Below are 16,527 nucleotides of genomic sequence, written 5' to 3'. Positions count from 1 at the left end.
ATGATTAATTCTAATGGGCATTGCTCTCATCAGCAATGAGGTGATTCAGATCAGTTCTAATGGTCTTGTCATGAAGAAAGCAGGAACTGAATATGGACTACAATGTAGTATTTTCACTCTTTTTTGTTGTTTCCTTGCGCTTCGTTTTCTTTCTCATTTTTTTTCCCCTTTTGATCCGATTTTTCTTGTATAGCATGACATGTATAGAGGAACTGCATATGTTTAACATACATTGGATCACTTGCTGACTGGGGGAGGATGGAAAGGAGGGGAAAAAAATCAGAATACAGGATTTTGAAGGTGTATGTGAAAAATTATCCATATATATATTTTGAAAATAAAAAACTTTAAATTAAAAAACCATGAAGTCCTCAATTAGGGAAAAAAAAATATAGCTTAAGCCATTCATCTCAACAAAATATTTTAAATCAGTAGATCAATCTTCTGTAAGAAGTAAACATTAATTAAAAAAAAAAAAAACCTTTATTTATAGTACTTTTTAAATGTTCTCTGCAAAATAAAGCACATCTCCAATGTGCCTGATTTGGTCTGTTGTACAATGAGCACAAAATTGCAAATAGCAAATAAGTAGATTCAAAAGAATCCAGAAACAATATAAAAATATATTTTAATATGCATCAAAAGACAAAATATATGTTTTATGTTCTCTCTTGTATTTTCTTTAGAAGATACTCCATTTGTAAGTTCAGATTTGGTTGGCCTTTCTTAGTCTTTTTGCTCAGTATTTTATATGCTTCCATTTTCTTTTTTTTGTAGCGTTGCTGTGCTTCTTCTCTTTCTTGTTTTCTTTTCTCAAACTCCTGAAATTAACAAATGTCTTAATCATTAGTAGCACATATATGGATAGTTTGGAATTTTTTAAGAACTACCATAAAAGATCTTAACAGTTCTCATCGAGAATATGATTTATATTTTGGTTGTTTTTTAAAAATCAGATTTCATGATTGGAATGCCAGAGAGTAAAATGTAAGCATTTTTCAAAAAATAACTGATCTCTATATTTATGAATGAATTTAGAGATTCTGGAAGATGAGATGCTTTATTCATCTTAATTCTAGAGGATGTCATTTCTTCCTAGTCAGTGCTGTTTAGTGCAATGAATACTAGACTTTAGTTTGGAAAACTAAGGTTAAAAGTCTGAGGTATCTCTTGGTGCCAATGTGACCTTGTACTTTTTTTTTTACTTTTACTATATGTAAAATATGGTAAATATCTTTCCAACATATGCCACAGATATGTTTGAGCTATTATCATTATTTCTTAATTACTATGCTCTCTGTATTACCATCCTGGAAGAATAGACTATTTTAAGATTCTATTGGCAAGAACCTTAGAGTTCACTTAATTGTCCTAGGAAGTCCTCCATTTACTAGATCCTGAGGTTCTTGAAGGCTGAGTCAAAGGAACACAAACTATAACAAAACATACCATACTGGAAAAGCTTTCACTGACAGACTCCATGTCTGTTGTCGGAGAATCTGCTTAACTTATCACTAAGTTGGACTGAAGTGTGATGAATTTTTTGGTTAAAGAAATTCTCAAAGACCATTTATTTTATTTATAAAGTTACAGAGAGACCGAAACCTGTATAAGCAGAAACAATCTACCTATGCTGAAACCCTAAAACAAATTCTGTTACTTGTAAGATGATGTAAGGAAAAAAAAAGACATATAAATGTGGCTTTTAAGTATTTCTTAATGTCAATTTAAGTTATTCTGATTTCCTGAGATAAGAAATTTTAAAGATAAAACCCTCTTCCCAGGCTCCTGGCTTCCTAGAAGCCCTCTTGGTGGCCTGATTTTTACCTTTGCTTGGATGAGATGTGGCTCATCAATTCTCTATTCCTCTATGTGGGATGCAAGATAATCACGTCTTCCCTCCTGCTTTTCCTCTATGCAGGACTCTGGCACCGTTATCTGACTTGGCTCTGGAGGTTGTGCTATCCCTAACTACCTCCTTATGATTCTTTTCGTTTACCCTGTTGCTGGACTTTAATGTATTATCTTATTTAATTAGTGTGTAAACACCTGAACAACACCAACTATTTCACTTTTTCCATTAGCATTGCTAGGCTTAAAACAGCACATGAGTGCTTTAATAAATGCCTTTAACTCGTACTTGATAATATACCTAATAAATACCTAAGGTATTTATGAAGGTTATTTGATAACTTCCATGGTCAGACAAAAGATATAAATTCCTTAAATATACCTTATATTTATTTGTAGTGCATCTTATGCAAAAGCAAAATTTCTTTAAAGAATCACATTATGCTGAGATTTTAATATAGAATAGATCATAATTTTTTTTTTCACAAGTCTTATAACTCTAACACAACTATCTTCTTAGGGGAAAAAATATTTCTATTCATTATGATTTCTACTTTCATAATTATGATAAATACACGAGGGCCATATGTAATACAAAACATCTCTTCCATGAGATATCCATGCAATACTTTGCAGATAAAACTAACAATACAAAGAGAGAATATTTTATATCTGTGAACTGTCCACAAAGTCAGAAAAAAACTAATACGTTTGTAATCAATTTGGATACTTGATTGAAATTTTAATAATCCAGTTTTTATCATTGGTAATAATAATAATTTTCATATTACCACTTTGATACACTGAATTCCAAGCAACTAGGTCAACATTTATTAATAGAAAAGCTTTTAGTTCCAGAATAGCAAAATGAAAAAAGAATAGAAAATTTTTTATAGTGGAACATTTGTTTACTTGATCTGGTATCCTATTTCAGAATATGATTAACATCACATGGTTAGGAAAAAAACAGAATGTAACCAATTATATAAGTTTTAATAGCTCCAAAAAAAAAATACTATTTCACCTCATTTAGTCATCAGATTATCGATTAGGAAAAATAGTCATTTTATCAAATACAAATTTTTAATTGTGTAAATTATTGGTCCTTATTGGCATGATGATAAAAAGTTTAAAAGGATTATAAGTTACAAAACCAAAGTAAAACTAAATTATAGAATGCTATAAATGAAGAAATGTTAGCAAACATTATTTCCACTACCTCATTTTAGATGCAGAAAGTGAGACTTAGAGGAGTTAACCTACAGAACACATTATTTTTGGTAACAATATTCATTATCATATTTGCAAATGCTTGGATGGAGGTTGTAATACTTTTTGAGTGGCATGATATCAGCAATTCTGAAGTATCCAAAATAAGGACACCTAGTGACATTAACAAAGTCATGCTTCTGTGCTTTTAATTTTAGTTTATGCCCTTTCTTGATCAGTTAGAAATACACTCTTCTTAAAAGGCCATAATTTGAATAAACAATTATTTTAAATATTTTACACTCTCAAATCATAATGCTTTTGTAATGTACAATGAAAATGACTGCATCAAAGACTCCTGAATTTGGTTTCTCATCAATTATCACAAGTGATCATAGAAGTTCTCTAGATTAATGGATTAATGGCTCAAAGGGTCTGACAGGCTACAAACTTTTATTCTCTTAATTTATTTCTTAAATGAAAAGAATTGTAAAATGCATTGTAAATAATCATATAAATAAAATAATACTTTAAATAAAAGGTCGTCATACTTTAACTTTGTGAAAATGTTTAACTACATGTTATGACACATGATTTTAAGGAGAAAAAAAAACTTGTTTTAAAAAAAAAGGGTTTACCTGTTTCTTAGCAGCACGCTTAGCTTGTACCCGTTCATATTCTTCTTTTGCCTTTTGGTTTGATGTTTTTTTCTTATTTCTTTTTGGAGTGGCAATAGGGCTATAAAAAACAAAAAAGTTATGAAGGCCAAAGCAATCACTGATATTCATTAAAATTAGCAATAAATTAAAAACTGTCACAATATAAATTTTTAAGTGTCTCATTTCATCTAACTTTGTGATTATAGAAAATTATTTAAAGACACAATAACTTGTAATGGAGAGAGCCACCTGCATCCAGAAAGGATGTGGATCACAACATAGTATTTTCACCTTTTTTTGTTGTTTGCTTGCTCCTCCCCTCCCCCACTTTATGACCTGATTTTTTTTTTTCCTTGCGCAGCATGTTAAATGTGGAAATACCTTTAAAAGAATTGCACATGTTTAACCTATGTTGGATTACTTGCTGTCTAAGGGAGGAGAATAGGGAGAAAAATTTGAAACATGAGGTTTTGCAAGGGTTTATGTTGAAAACTATTTTTACATGTATTTTGAAAATGAAAAGTATTATTAAAGATTTTTAAAAAGACATTTTATGATTCTCAAGGACAGTTCTAAATATTAGACATCACAAGAAATAGTATTACACTACAAAATAGATTGTAAGTATGTCACGACATTACATGAAGAGATGTTACAGGCTGAAGACTATAAATTCAGTAAGTGTTATTAGGATGTCTTTTTAAGAATGATTTAATGGAGAATGATATTGATGCCAGAAGAAAGATACTGTCAGAGAGACCAATCATAAGTACTTTATACTGGAACTTAGGACTACCAAAAGTTCATTCTACTTTATCAGACTTCTGTGACTACACCAACTATCACTGATCTCTTCCTTTCTTGGATTCCTATTTGTATCAAACCATTTAGTTCTTGTATAATACTATGTAAATCTGGTCTCCTTAAATGGATTATGAGTTATTTTAATATATAGATATATATTAAACATTAACCTGTTCACTGTAATTCTGTTTCCTAAAGCAAAATAAAAAATGAGACAGCTCCAAATGATCAGGATTTGTATTGATGATTTCTACTTTAACCACAGAATATGTTTCTATATTCAGTCTTTTCTTCTCCAGGAAAAACATAATTCCTTCACTTGATTCTTGCCATGAACCTTTCACCCTTCATTATGCTGGTTACAATGCTTTCTACCCTATAGCTTATCAACGACTTCCAAAATGTGTCGTTCAGACAGAACACCACTCTCAAGATGTGGTAACATCAATGGAGAAAGAACAGCAGGGCTATCACTTTACTTTTGGAAAAAGCCCTGAATTATTAGGTTCTCTAGTGGCTATATCACATAAATTACTCACTTTGATTGTGTAGATTATCAATGATTCACTCAGGTCTACACAATAGCCAAATACAAGGCTGTTCCATTCATCTGAAATATTTTTCCTCTCTCCCCTCATCTATCCTACCTACTGAAATTCTGAGCAACCATAAAGGTAGAATTCAAATGATCCCACCTCAATGATATTATTTCTTCCTGCTAGCCAGAAATGACTTCTCCTATTTCTAAAATCAGGTAATTTTTACCTCTTTTGGGTACTCATCATATTATGCTTTATATTTTAAACTAGTCAACTCTACCTGTAATACCATCCAAAGAATGTTGTTCTTTCCCATTTCTCTATACCTTAGCACTTCTCACCAGATAGCAGTTTTATAGTCAGAAAAGAGGGAAGATCTGTATCAGTTGAAAAAAAAAATAGTAGTAGTTGAAGTAAATGAGAAAAGAAAAAAAAATTTAATCTCAAAAATGGGGTTATGCAGTTTTTTTGCTCAGTTCTTTTCACTTATAGCATGAAATTTAGAGAGATAGAATTTTAAGCTGTGAGGAAAACTTAGGCGATTTAGCTTTATTTTATCATTTTACATATGAAGAATCCAGGTCTCTGAACCGTCAATACTACTTTCTCAAGTCATCAGAGTATATCATTAATGGTTAAGATCCAAAACTAATTTTTTTCCCCAGTCCAATGCTCTTTCCTCTAAGTCATCCTATCTTCTAATTCATTCAAATGTGCTAAAAGTACATTTTCATTTAATTACACAAATTTTTAAAACTCAGAAAAATGTAATTCCTTCATAAGTTTTCACAAGATCTTTTTGTCAAAATAACCAACAAAGTATGGGTTTAATTTGCAGGATTTAAACGAGAGAAAAAAAAAAAAAACATACTTCACTGTTGTGCTACATTCTTCTTCTGGCAAATGTTGTTCTTCCTTTTTATGTCGTCTCATGAGCATTTCTTCTTCAGCTAAATACAGATGTTTTAAATGCTCTGGATATCTTTCTGTAAACTGAGACTCTTGAGAAATTTGTGCCTTTTTTTCTTTCTTCAGCAATTTCTTGTACTCTTGCTGAATTTTTTGCTTTCTCTGAAATGCAAACCCTTGTCCTACATTGAAAAACCATAAAAGTAATAAGTTAGTGAAAAGAAAGGGGGGAAAAAGACATTTTACTCTTCTATGAATGTAATATTTAAATCAAATAAAAAATTATCAAGTTATGTTTATAACTTTTATAACCAGTCATCACAAAGCATAAGTTTTATATAGTTTCAACTTTAGAGAAGCACAATAAAAAACAAGGATGTCATATTCTTTAATTAGTTGACTATTTTCTTATTTGTCATAAAAAGGAGAAATTAGGCTAGCCTTATTCTATACATCTGCATCTAAGGAATTTAAGAAGTAAGGAAATGAGACAATGTTTAATTTTACATTACAAAATTATATATTTTACTGTTAGGAAATCAAAATAAAATCCAGAGATCTTAAATGAGTCCTTGGATATTAGGTTGATTGGAGCTAAGAGAATTTACAAAATAGCTAGACCAATTCCCTCATTTTAAAGAAGAAACTGTGGACCTGCCCAGGGTCACATAGATCATGAGTGTTAAGAGGCTGAATGTGAAGTCAAGTTTTCCTGATATCCAGCCCAATTAAATCCCACCAGTTTGACATGCAGAGGACAAGGAAATGAATAACCTGCCCAGGGTCACAAAACCAGGTGTCAGGAGTAGGTGGACCTTGAACTCAATGTCCTAAATATTTTTTCCCCCCTAAGAAATAAGAAATATTTCTTAGGGGGGAAAAATATTTCTATTCATCATGATTTCTACTTTCATAATTATGATAAATACACCAGGGCCATATGTAATATAAAACATCTCCTCCATGAGATATCCATGCAATACTTTGTAGATAAAACTAACAATACAAAGAGATAGAGAATATTTTATATCTGTGAACTGTCCACAAAGTCAGAAGAAACCTAATACGTTTGTAATCAATTTGGATACTTGATTGAAACTTTAATAATCCAGCTTTTATCATTGGTAATGCTAATAATTTTCACATTACCACTTTGATACACTTGAAATTTAGGACATTAGGATTGATGCCTCTTCAAATTTAGTCTATACCCAAGTGATGTTTGGGTGTTAGAAAAGAAGTAAAGTTATAGGGAAAGATAAACATTTATCTAGCACCAATTAAGTGCCAGGCATTATACTAATCCCTTTACAAATATTACTTCAATGGAACAGGTAGGAAAGGAGGAGCATTTTAAAAGCACCTACTATGTGCAGGACACTGTGCTAAACTAAATACCATTTCCTAGGAATAGGGTCTGTGGTTTTACTACTACAAGGAAACTCCCTCCACTAAAGCATTTCTGAACCTTTTTTGCATTTTCTTGTCTTAGTGAGAAACACCTGAGATTACAGACAGGTTAAGTGAAAGAACAATAAATAAACATTTATTTTTTTAAATTTACATAATGACTTTATTACATATTTGAAAGAAATAGCAGGTTGTACATAAGTTTTGCAGTTTCAAGGACAAACATCTCTTTTTTATTCTGTTATGGTATTGAAATACTTATTTTATTTCATAAATTAGTAGTAAAATTAATTTAAAAAAATCATTCCAACAGACAAATGGAAATAGTACTTCCAGGATAGAGGACTCCACTCTCACAACCTTCAAAGAAATAAGACCTAAAGAACAGAACTGACTTGGAGCACTTTAACAATCATCTCTCCATACTCAACTCAAGGTGGTTACAATACTGTGAAAATTCAAATCCTCGCCAGGTTTTCATGAATTTTGAATCTACAAGATTCATGTTCACCTCAATGTTCATTTCACTTCCAAAGCAAGCCCTGGATAATTGTAATGCTCTTTTAGATACTTAAATTCTAAATTAGCATTCTGAGTAGTTGGTTATTTTGGAAAACGGTATCTTGTCCAGAAAGAACCCTGATCCTATCACAATAACAATTTCAATTCATTAAAGACGCAGTCCGCAACTGTGGAATAGCAAAAATCACAAAATCACTGGTTCTATAATACTTTGCAAGCCCTGGATAATTGTAATTCTCTTTTAGATATTTAAATTCTAAATTAGCATTCTGAATAGTTGGTTATTTTGGAAAACTATCTTGTCCAGAAAGAACCCTGATCCTATCACAATAACAATTTCAATTCATTAAAGACGCAGTCCGCAACTGTGGAATAGCAAAAATCAAAAAATTACTCGTTCTATAATACTTTGCAAGCCCTGGATAATTGTAATGCTCTTTTAGATATTTAAATTCTAAATTAGCATTCTGAATAGTTGGTTATTTTGGAAAACTATCTTGTCCAGAAAGAACCCTGATCCTATCACAATAACAATTCATTGAAGACGCAGTTCGCTACTGTGAAATAGCAAAAATCACAAAATCACTGGTTCTATAATACTTTGCAAGCCCTGGATAATTGTAATGCTCTTTTAGATACTTAAATTCTAAATTAGCATTCTGAGTAGTTGGTTATTTTGGAAAACTATCTTGTCCAGAAAGAACCCTGATCCTATCACAATAACAATTTCAATTCATTAAAGACGCAGTCCGCAACTGTGGAATAGCAAAAATCAAAAAATTACTGGTTCTATAATACTTTGCAAGCCCTGGATAATTGTAATGCTCTTTTAGATATTTAAATTCTAAATTAGCATTCTGAATAGTTGGTTATTTTGGAAAACTATCTTGTCCAGAAAGAACCCTGATCCTATCACAATAACAATTTCAATTCATTAAAGACGCAGTCCGCAACTGTGGAATAGCAAAAATCACAAAATCACTGGTTCTATAATACTTTGCAAGCCCTGGATAATTGTAATGCTCTTTTAGATATTTAAATTCTAAATTAGCCTTCTGAATAGTTGGTTATTTTGGAAAACTATCTTGTCCAGAAAGAACCCTGATCCTATCACAATAACAATTTCAATTCATTAAAGACGCAGTTCGCAACTGTGGAATAGCAAAAATCACAAAATCACTGGTTCTATAATACTTTGCCACTAACTTGAAAATAAATACTTATTAAGTGCCTACTATTTCCCAACGGGACGTGTAAGCGGGGCAGTAGTTAGGGCGCTAGGCCTGTACTTAGGAAGATCCGAGTTCAAATACAAATGCAACTTGCTAAAAAAAAAAAAACTTGCTAGCGATACGACGCGAGCAAGTCACTCAGCTGTCTGCGTCGGTTTCTGTAAAATGAGCTGAAAAGGGAACTAGCAAGGCCCTCCTCGTTGCAAAGTAAACCCCAAATGGGGTCACCAAGAGTCGGACACACTGAAAAATGAACCACAAGTACTAGGTCCGGTGCGAAGCGCGGGGCGCCAAAGCCGGCAGGGGTCCAAGGCGGGGCTTGAGCAGGAGTCCGTGCCTGACTCCAAGGCTAACCCTGCGTGGGTCCTAAAGATCAGGGGCCCAAGTAAATGACCGCGGGGGTTACCAAGGCCCGGGTCCGGCCCCTCCCGCCCACATTCGGACTCTTCGAGGCCTTAAAGCCCGCGGATGTTACTCACCTTCGCGGATGCTTCCGGAGAAAACATTCCGTGCCCTCCATGCCCGCTGCTGTTGCTGCCGCTTCTTCTTGAATCCGAGGCGTCCAGCCGGCCCGCCCTGCGCCGGGGTTCTTCCAGTACGCGGCGCTTCACCGGGCTTCGCCGAGGCCATGTTCCGGCTCTTCTGGGCCCAGGCGGCGTCGCGGAGCCAAGTGCGTCATCAGGAAGAAGCAATCGAACTGGACGTAAGTCGGACTCGGCGCGCCACTCATTAGGTCTGTGCTCCGCCTCCCGCCGACCCGAACCCCGCAGCCGCCGGGGCGCCACCTGCAGCCTGGGAAAGAGAGTGTCATGGCAACCTCCAATCCGCTGCCGGAGTCCGAAGAACTGGACGTGCTGCGCGGCAAGTTGCGGGAGCTGCTGCGGTTTCTTCGCAAAGCCTTGCCCATCGCCAACGCGCACACGGTGGACTTTTACACGGGGTCCTTGTGGGAGCGCTTCGTGGAAGGGTCCCCCGACAAGGTAATGGAAGCTCTGAGATCCCGGGAACGCCCTGCTGAAGCCGCGCCTGCGCACTGTGCGGAGCGCCTCTTGGAGGGAGCCGGAGAAAGCTCAGGTAAGCGCGCTGCCTAGTGGTGGAAAGCGTGACGTAATGGAAAGAACGCTGTGTCAACTCCAAGTTGAAGGTTCGAATCCCCTCGCCCCAGTAGCTTAGGAAAATCTCAGCATGCAACTCATTTTATTTATTTTTAAAATTTTTCAATAGTATTTTATGTTCGCAAAACATGTAAAATAGTTTTATAACTTCTGCCTTTGTAAGACTTTGTGTTCCAAATTTTTCTCCCTTCTTTCCCAAGACAGCAATCTGATACGGGTCAAACGTGTGTAATTCTTTGTGTGTGTGTGTGTGTGTGCAATTCTTTTAAACTTATTTCCATATTTGCCATGTTGTGCAAGAAAAATCAGACCAAAAGGGGAAAAAAAAGGAGAAAGAAAAAAAAAAAAGGGGGAAATACTCTTTGATACATGCAGTCTCCATAGTTCTCCCTCTGGATGCCAATAGCATTTTCCTTCCCCATTCTATTGGAATTCCTTTAAATCACCTCATTGTTGAGAAGAGCCAAGACCATCACAATTCATCATGTAATCTTGTTGTTCTGTGTACAGTGTTCTCTTGATTCTGCTCACTTCACTCAGCATCATCAGTTCATATGAGTCTTGCCAGGATTTTCTGAAATCAGCCTACTCATCATTTCTTATAGAACAATAATATTGCATTATATGGAATGCCCTAACTTATTCAGCCTTTCCCCAATTGATGGATCTGCACTTGAATTTCTAGTTCCTTGACTTTACAAAAAGGGTTGCTAAATATTTTTGCACATGTGGATCCCTTTTCCTCTTTTAAGGGATACAGACTCAGAAATTGAGATTGCTGGATCAGAGGGTACTTTTTACCTTTTTACCTTTTTACCAAAGGGTTCACATTTTTATAGTCCTTTGGGCACAGTTCCAGATTGCCCTCCAGAACGGCTGGATCATTTCAGAACTCCACCAACTATACATTAGTGTCTCTGTTTTCCCACATTACCTCCAACAGTTATCATTATCTTTTTCCTGTGATCTTAGCCAGTTTGAGAGAGGTGAAGTGGAACCTCAGACATGCAAACTCAATTAAAAAAAAAACAAGCTGATTTACTACTTACTAGATGCTGAGCACTCTTTTGGGGCACTGGTAATAATGGAAAGAACATAGGTTCTGGAATCAGATGAGTTAATTTTCATTCCCATATCAAACACTTGGTAGTTGTGTAATTTTGGGTAAGTTATTTGAATGGCCGTGGACCTAGGTTTCCTCATCAAAATAGATAGTCTTGGAGATGTTTCCAGCTTTATATATATATGTTCAGTCTAAATAAAGGAAATAATGAAAAAAATAATGAAAAGGACCCTCAGGCAGTCATTCTGCATTATTAAGTGCCTACTATGTGCCAGGCTGGTGATACAAAGAGAGAGGAAAGGTAGTTATTGTTTTAAAGGAGTTTACCATCTAATGGGGGAGATGTCATTCAAACAAAGCAGGCTATCTATAGGATCAATAAGAAATGATTATGTGACCCAGGATCACATAAAAATTTCTTGGGTGAAAAATTTCTTGCAAATGGAAAAAGTTTAAGAAGCTCTGCATTAGATTGATTATAATTAATTTTTTTTTTACCCCCAGTTTGAGAAACAAATGTCTGTATCAACACCACTGCTTCATTTTGTTTCAATCCATGGTAACAGGCAGGGTTGTTTGAGTCTTATTTGCAATTTAAATTTTAATTTTCTCTCTCTAGGAGAGGTTTAGGTTTAGACCTGAAAGATACCTTTCCCAAGGATCCTCAAACTACGGCCTACAGGCCAGATGCAGCAGCTGAGAACGATTATCCCCCTCACCCAGGGCTATGAAGTTTCTTTATTTAAAGGCCCACAAAACACAGTTTTTGTTTTTACTATAGTCTGGCCCCCCAACAGTCTGAGGGTCAGTGAACTGGCCCCCTATTTAAAAAGTTTGAGGACCCTTGGAGTTTATATAACTGAATTTATATATCTGAAACCCAAAGATATTGTGTTCTGCCCATAATCAAACAATAAATAGTCAAATTGGTGTTTGTATCCAAATCTTCTATTTATTTGTACATTAATTTTTTTTAACTACATGGTGGAAGTTCACTCCTGTGGGTGAGAAAGTTAGAGGGGAAACATGTGGCCTTGGAACTTTGCCTGTAAGTCAATCATTTGTTGAGTATCCATTTGGATAACATGGTTGCTTTCCTCCTGGACATAGTTATTAGGTGAAATGACAGAAGAAAAAAAATGCCTCATGAAATAGTGATCTCCAAGAGTATAGAAATCATACTTCTACCGTGATACTTCTAAGATCTTAGACAATTGAAATGATTCTGAACCTACAGCTAGCTGAAAAGGATCTTCCAGAACATCTCCTCCAGTCATTAGCCTCTTTTTTTGTTTCTTGGACCCCTTAGGCAGCCTGGTGAAGCCTATGGGCCTCTCATCACTATAATATTTTTAAATACACAAAATAAAATGCATAGCATTATAACAGAAACCAATTACATTAAAATATAGTGGTTAAAAAAAATTTAAGTCCACAAATTCCAGATTAAAAACTTTGGATTTTGAGTAAGTTATTCACTTTATGAAACTGAGGACTCGAGAAATTAAGTGAAGTAAGGAATTCAGTCTTCTGAATTTAGTACCAGTGTTCTTTTTTTTTTTTTTTTTAATTTAATAGCCTTTTATTTACAGGTTATTATGCATGGGTAACTTTACAGCATTGACAATTGCCAAACCTCTTGCTCCAATTTTTCACCTCTTACCCCCCACCCCCTCCCCCAGATGGCAGGATGACCAGTAGATGTTAAATATATTAAAATATAAATTAGATACACAATAAGTATACATGACCAAAAAGTTATTTTGCTGTACAAAAAGAATCAGACTCTGAAATATTGTACAATTAGCTTGTGAAGGAAATCAAAAATGAATGTGGGCATAAATATAGAGATTGGGAATTCAATGTAATGGTTTTTAGTCATCTCCCAGAGTTCTTTCTCTGGGCATAGCTGGTTCAGTTCATTACTGCTCCATTGGAAATGATTTGGTTGATCTCGTTGCTGAGGATGGCCAGGTCCATCAGAACTGGTCATCATATAATATTGTTGTTGAAGTATATAATGATCTCCTGGTCCTGCTCATTTCACTCAGCATCAGTTCGTGTAAGTCTCTCCAGGCCTTTCTGAAATCATCCTGTTGGCCATTTCTTACAGAACAATAATATTCCATAATATTCATATACCACAATTTATTCAGCCATTCTCCAACTGATGGACATCCATTCAGTTTCCAGTTTCTAGCCACTACAAAGAGGGCTGCCACAAACATTCGTGCACATACAGGTCCCTTTCCTTTCTTTATAATCTCTTTGGGATATAAGCCCAGTAGTAACACTGCTGGATCAAAGGGTATGCACAGTTTGATAACTTTTTGAGCATAGTTCCAAACTACTCTCCAGAATGGTTGGATTCATTCACAACTCCACCAACAATGCATCAATGTCCCAGTTTTCCCTCATCCCCTCCAACAATCATCATTATTTTTTCCTGTCATCTTAGCCAATCTGACAGGTGTGTAGTGGTATCTTAGAGTTGTCTTAATTTGCATTTCTCTGATTAATAATGACTTGGAGCATATGACTAGAAATAGTTTCAATTTCTTCATCTGAGAATTGTCTGTTCATATCCTTTGACCATTTTTCAATTGGAGAATGGCTTGATTTTTTATAAACTAGAGTTAATTCTCTATATATTTTAGAAATGAGGCCTTTATCAGAACCTTTGACTGTAAAAATATTTTCCCAGTTTATTGCTTCCCTTCTAATCTTGTCTGCATTAGTTTTGTTTGTACAAAAACTTTTCAGTTTGGTATAATCGAAATTTTCTATTTTGTGATCAGTAATGATCTCTAGTTCTGCTTTGGTCATAAAGTCCTTCCCCTTCCACAGGTCTGAGAGGTAAACTATCCTGTGTTCCTCTAATTTATTAATAATTTCATTCTTTATGCCTAGGTCATGAACCCATTTTGACCTTATATTGGTGTATGGTGTTAAGTGTGGATCAATGCCTAGTTTCTGCCATATTAGTTTCCAATTTTCCCAGCAATTTTTGTCAAACAGTAAGTTCTTATCCGGGTTTGTCAAAGACTAGGTTACTATAGTTGTTGACTGTTTTATCCCTTGAACCTAATCTATTCCACTGATCAACTAATCTATTCCATAGCCAATACCAAATGGTTTTGGTAACTGCTGCTCTATAATATAATTTTAGATCTGGTACAGCTAAGCCACCTTCATTTGATTTTTTTTTCATTAATTCCCTTGAAATTCTTGACCTTTTGTTTTTCCATATGAATTTTGTTGTTATTTTTTCTAGGTCATAGTGCCAGTGTTCTTATGGAATGTGCTGTGTTCTCTAGATTAACTGATTGAATGTCTTGTTCCTTCAAAGAATGATAATGGGGGCAATTTCAAGGGAAAACAGATTCTAAAGAAGCTAGGGCAGCTAGGTGGCGCCATAGTGCACACTCAGACCTAGGTTCAAATTTGGCCTCAGATGCTTCTTAACTGTGTGACTCTTAGGCAAGTCATTTAACTATTTACCTCAATTTCCTCATTTCTAAAATGAGCTGGAAAAGAAAATGTGAAACCATTTTCAGTATCTTTGCCAAGAAAACCTCAAATGGGAGCACGAAGAGTCAGACACAAACAAAAAACAACAACAAAAAGAAGCTAGAAATTCCAACCCGTGTCTAGACTTTTAAGGGAAGGGAAGGAAAGGGAAGAAGTTCCATGACATTATCTGAAATGAGATAACACAGGAGATTTTTCCTGTGGGACTAAGCTAGACTTTAACATAAGCAGAGGAACTTCCTGTGTTCCAAGGAATGATGATGTGTTTCTAAAAGTTCCATCAGGAGAAAAGGTATCCGTCATTTGCCAGAAGAAGAGATGAATAGAATAAGCTTGTGTGTCTTTACTGAATGAATAAAACTGTGGCCACATGTGAAAATGACATCAGGAGCAGAGTAATCAACTGTCTTCTGGAGCCTGAGGCCACAATGTGAAGGAGAATCTCCTCCATCAAGAGAAATATGAACCACTATCCCCTTCTGGTAATTCATATGGCAAGAACACTGAAGATGTTTTAAGAAAAAATTAGGCATTGTTATCACTGCTAGGGTTTTGTTCTTCATTTTTAAAAAATTATGAACTTGATAAACATCAAGAAATATGAACTTTACCATACACAAAAAAGAGGGGAGGAAAGGATAGTATTTGAAACTGAATCTATTGAGTACAACATTTTATTTTAAATATTTATTAAACTTAGTCCCAATACTGGCCTGCTTGTCTATGTTCTCTTTTGAACTTCCTTTTGCTTTCTTCTGTGTATTTAAAAATATATATATTTGATTGATGCTCTTTCTTTTTTTTTTTAAATCTCCACTTCCCTCTAAAACAGTCCTCTCTTTTAAGCTATAGTTAAGAAAAACAAATTCAGTATTAGTTGTCTGACAATATCTACTTCATTTCTAGTCTATCTTCTTTCTGGCTACATATAGGAAAACATGGCACTATTTTCAGTTCTCTGGAGTCATGTTTGGCTGGTTGCATTTTCAGAATTGTTTTTCACAATATTATTAGATGTGTAAATTGTTCTCCTGAATCTGCTCTCTTCATTTTTCAAAAGTTCATTTATATTTTTCCTGGTTTCTTTAAATCCATCTCCTTCATTTTTTTTCTTACAGTATAATAATATTCCATTATACTTACACTTTATTCAGTTTATTCTTCAATTGATGGGTATCCACTTTTAGTTTTTTACTAAAAACAAACAAAAAGACGTTATTCATATTTTTGTACACATGGGCTCTTTCTATATTGAATTTCTATCTTAGGGGTTGTATTGCTGAATGGCATCTTAATGACCTTTTTTTGGTATGATTAATGCCAAACAGTATGCTGCTAAGCACTGAAAATTCATACACACATTTAGAAGTTTAAATCTCCTTGTACGCCCGAGAAAGTTACAAGAACTGCTAATTCTTGATCCCATGCTTAAAAAAGCCATGGGGCTTTCTCACTTTTAAAGGATAATAGTCATCCATTGGTCTTAGGAGAAGCAAAATAGTCCTGCTTTCATTGAGCAGTTGGAGGAGGCAAGAAAAAAAGACCATTTTAGTTTTGAGATGGATGAAAAAATCTGAAAATTGTGAAGATCTAGCAATGGGGCAGATGACAAAGCTCATAGTGTATAGTATATTTAGTGGATTGGATGATAGTGCTTAGAGGTCTAGAAGGCTTTGCAGCAAA

At 34.8% G+C, this 16,527-nt stretch overlaps 2 protein-coding genes across 2 annotated transcripts in view; one reads left to right on the top strand and one right to left on the bottom strand.

Annotated features, from left to right (window-relative positions):
* Positions 1 to 468: 468 nt before the first annotated feature.
* On the bottom strand, positions 469 to 9,806 carry CCDC59 (coiled-coil domain containing 59). The gene is made up of 4 exons (XM_003770964.4): positions 9,615 to 9,806; positions 5,934 to 6,153; positions 3,699 to 3,798; positions 469 to 821 (listed from the first exon to the last, which is right to left on the bottom strand). The coding sequence occupies exons 1-4, from the start codon at positions 9,763 to 9,765 to the stop codon at positions 660 to 662; spliced, it is 633 nt and encodes a 210-aa protein (XP_003771012.1). The 5' UTR covers positions 9,766 to 9,806; the 3' UTR covers positions 469 to 659.
* Positions 9,807 to 9,915: 109 nt separating this feature from the next.
* METTL25 (methyltransferase like 25) overlaps positions 9,916 to 16,527 on the top strand; it is a 160,923-nt gene continuing 154,311 nt past the window's right edge. Inside the window, exon 1 of the mRNA XM_003770965.4 lies at positions 9,916 to 10,209. Within this exon, the coding sequence (XP_003771013.1) occupies positions 9,945 to 10,209 (265 nt within the window). The 5' untranslated portion in view covers positions 9,916 to 9,944. The remainder of the gene's footprint in view (positions 10,210 to 16,527) is intronic.

This window comes from Sarcophilus harrisii, chromosome 5, assembly GCF_902635505.1.
Source record: "Sarcophilus harrisii chromosome 5, mSarHar1.11, whole genome shotgun sequence".
In the NCBI taxonomy this organism is placed as follows: domain Eukaryota; kingdom Metazoa; phylum Chordata; class Mammalia; order Dasyuromorphia; family Dasyuridae; genus Sarcophilus; species Sarcophilus harrisii.
The sequence above is the reverse complement of the archived record's forward strand: the minus strand, read 5'-3'. Positions and strand labels throughout refer to the sequence as shown.

Coding starts and splice junctions, on each gene's coding strand:
- CCDC59 (XM_003770964.4), bottom strand. CDS start 9,765: ATGGCCTCGGCGAAGCCCGGTGAAGCGCCGCGTACTGGAAGAACCCCG. Junction 3,799..5,933: donor GAATGTAGCACAACAGTGAA/GTATGTTTTTTT, acceptor TGTTTTTTATAG/CCCTATTGCCACTCCAAAAA. Junction 822..3,698: donor AGCGTGCTGCTAAGAAACAG/GTAAACCCTTTT, acceptor TGTTAATTTCAG/GAGTTTGAGAAAAGAAAACA.